The sequence below is a fragment of the Tupaia chinensis genome, unplaced genomic scaffold (assembly GCF_000334495.1).
Source record: "Tupaia chinensis unplaced genomic scaffold, TupChi_1.0 Scaffold145396_1, whole genome shotgun sequence".
Lineage (NCBI taxonomy): Eukaryota > Metazoa > Chordata > Mammalia > Scandentia > Tupaiidae > Tupaia > Tupaia belangeri.
The window spans coordinates 1,711,396-1,713,607 of NW_006205257.1; the positions used below are offsets into that span (position 1 = coordinate 1,711,396).

At 58.0% G+C, this 2,212-nt stretch overlaps 1 protein-coding gene across 1 annotated transcript in view; it reads right to left on the minus strand.

Moving 5' to 3' along the window:
• The window catches only part of WDR88 (WD repeat domain 88), a 64,473-nt gene extending 63,247 nt beyond the window's left edge, over positions 1 to 1,226 (minus strand). The window contains exon 1 of the mRNA XM_006167981.3: positions 456 to 1,226. Coding sequence (XP_006168043.1) covers positions 456 to 755 — 300 coding nt within the window. The 5' untranslated portion in view covers positions 756 to 1,226. The remainder of the gene's footprint in view (positions 1 to 455) is intronic.
• Between the last annotated feature and the right edge of the window lie 986 nt (positions 1,227 to 2,212).

The following is a 2,212-nucleotide window of genomic DNA, read 5'->3' on the forward strand; positions in this document are numbered from 1 at the left end:
GGCCACTGCCATCCTCCAGCCTCCGCAGGCTGGATCACCAGAGCCTGCGGAGGCTGAGCTCGCTCACCGAGGCCTGGGGCGGGGACAGGGGAGGGACCCAGAGCCATTCCCGGTGGACCAAGATGCAACCCGCTGCCGCGCCCCCTGCCGCCAGTTCTTGGTACCACTCTAACGTCCTTGTTCCTCCTGAGGCTCACTCCGCCCACGCCGGACCGCATTTGGCAGTGTCCATGTCCACAGGGTCAGGCTGGGTCTGGGTTGGCTGGGAGAGTACCCTCTCCCCCGGCCCCCAAGTCTTGGTTTCCTGGACAGCAGCGATGGGGATGGGCGAGGGAGAGTGGAGGTTCGCAGGGGGACTTGAAGCCACGTTGGTCCCCCTGGGTCCTGCGCCAGCCAAGGGCCCTCTCTAGGTATGGAGAATGGGCACCTGCCCCCGCACCCTGGGCGAGCCTGACCTTAGAGAGGGGCTCCTGGTCGCCCCAGAACGTCTTCTCCTCTTTACGGTCCTTCTTGGGCACTAGGAAGTCCCTGTCCACGTCCAGGGGGTCGAGGGAGGCCAGCAGGTGATCCCGGTGAGTGTCCTCGGTCGACAGCCTGAAGCCGCCTAAGGCTTTCACCACAGTCACCCAGGGCAGCCTGTTGTGCCGCTGCAGCGCGCTGGGGGAGACCACCGGTGGCCTTGGCCCAAGTCTCTGTGGCGCCAGTTTCCAGGTCTTGCCCGGGAATCTCCGGGGGCCTTTCGGCGGGGAGGCCATCTCCAAGCAGGGCTGGCCAGTGGCGCTCGGCAGGCCTGCTTGGGAACGGCGGCGCTATGCTCGTGCCCGAGCCCGGCCTTTTGCACCCACGCGCCACCTGGGGCTCGGGCCTCTCGCCAAGTAGGTGAGAAGAGGTGCCTCCCAGCGCAGAACGGGGTTACGCCCCGGGAAAACTGGCTTCACCTTCTAACCCAAAAGGAACGGGGTCCAGCGCGCAATACCTCCTGCCCTTTGGGCCTTCTTGACTTCTGTCGCAGGGTGACCTTTTGTGTGTTCTTTACCTGTGGACGGGCTGCTGGCCAAGCCAGTGCTCTTCCAGGAGAGGTAACTGGTTATGGATGGCCCCTGACAAATAGGAAGCAGCTGTAAGGGGCAGGTTCGCACAATTTACAGGTAAGAGCAGGAGGGACGTATCTGTCAATGAACCATGGGGCCAGCAGGTGGCGCAGTGCGGGATTCCCACATGGCCGACTGTGATTGGAGGCCTGGACATGACAGCTTGAAAATCACGCTAGAGGCCTGGGCACGTATGTCCAAAATTCCAGGAGGAGAATGAGGAGAGATCGCAGTGTGGCCATCCTCCCTAGGGGAGATGATTTCTCCTTCCTCCCTCTCTCCAGCGAGCAGCCATCTGCTCCCTACGATGTTCTTTTTCACGAAGTTAAAAAACAAACAAAAAAACCTTTGCACTGTGGTTTCTGAGAAAGTCTCAGGCCAGCAAGTGGCCTGGTGGTTAAGGTGCTAGACTCCCACGTGGTCAACCACGGTTCGAGTTTCAGACCAGCGGCTTGAAAATCATGCCAGGCACGTGTGCATGGGGGTCCCAAATCCTGAAAGAATGGAGGAGAGGGGATTGTAGAATGGCTATCGCCCCCTGGGCAGTGACTTCTCACTCTCACTCCCCCCCCCTCTCTCTCACGAGCACAAGTACCCTATGGCAAAAACTTAAAAAGAAAGGTCTCATCAGTGCACATGAGGTGGTCTCAGAGGAGTTACCCAGGGCTGCAGAGCACGGACCTGGAGCCGGCGAGACCCAGACAGTGGGTGCAGCCTCCCCCTCATGTCTGCCTGTCTCAGACACTTTACTGAGGCCCCCTGGGCTGCCCACGGGGCTCCTGGACACCGGCAGCAACCCTGGAAGGGAGAGGCCTTGCACCCAAGCAGACAGCAGGGGGGGAAGGCCACCTCTCACATGTCTTCTCACACATGACCCCGGGTGTGTTGACCCTATCTCTGGACTCCACTCTCTCCACAACCAAACCAGAGGAAAAAAGCCTGCATAAAGTTACAGGGGGAAAAAAATCAATAAGAAAATAGAAAAATTCCACTTTAATTAAACTGCTCAGTCTGATTTTTTTTTCTTCTGACACTAACTCAAGTTAAAAATAGAAATCAATTTCTGCAGCCTTTCAAGGCAGTCTTTGAAATGTCAAGGTTTTTAAAATTATTTTACAGCA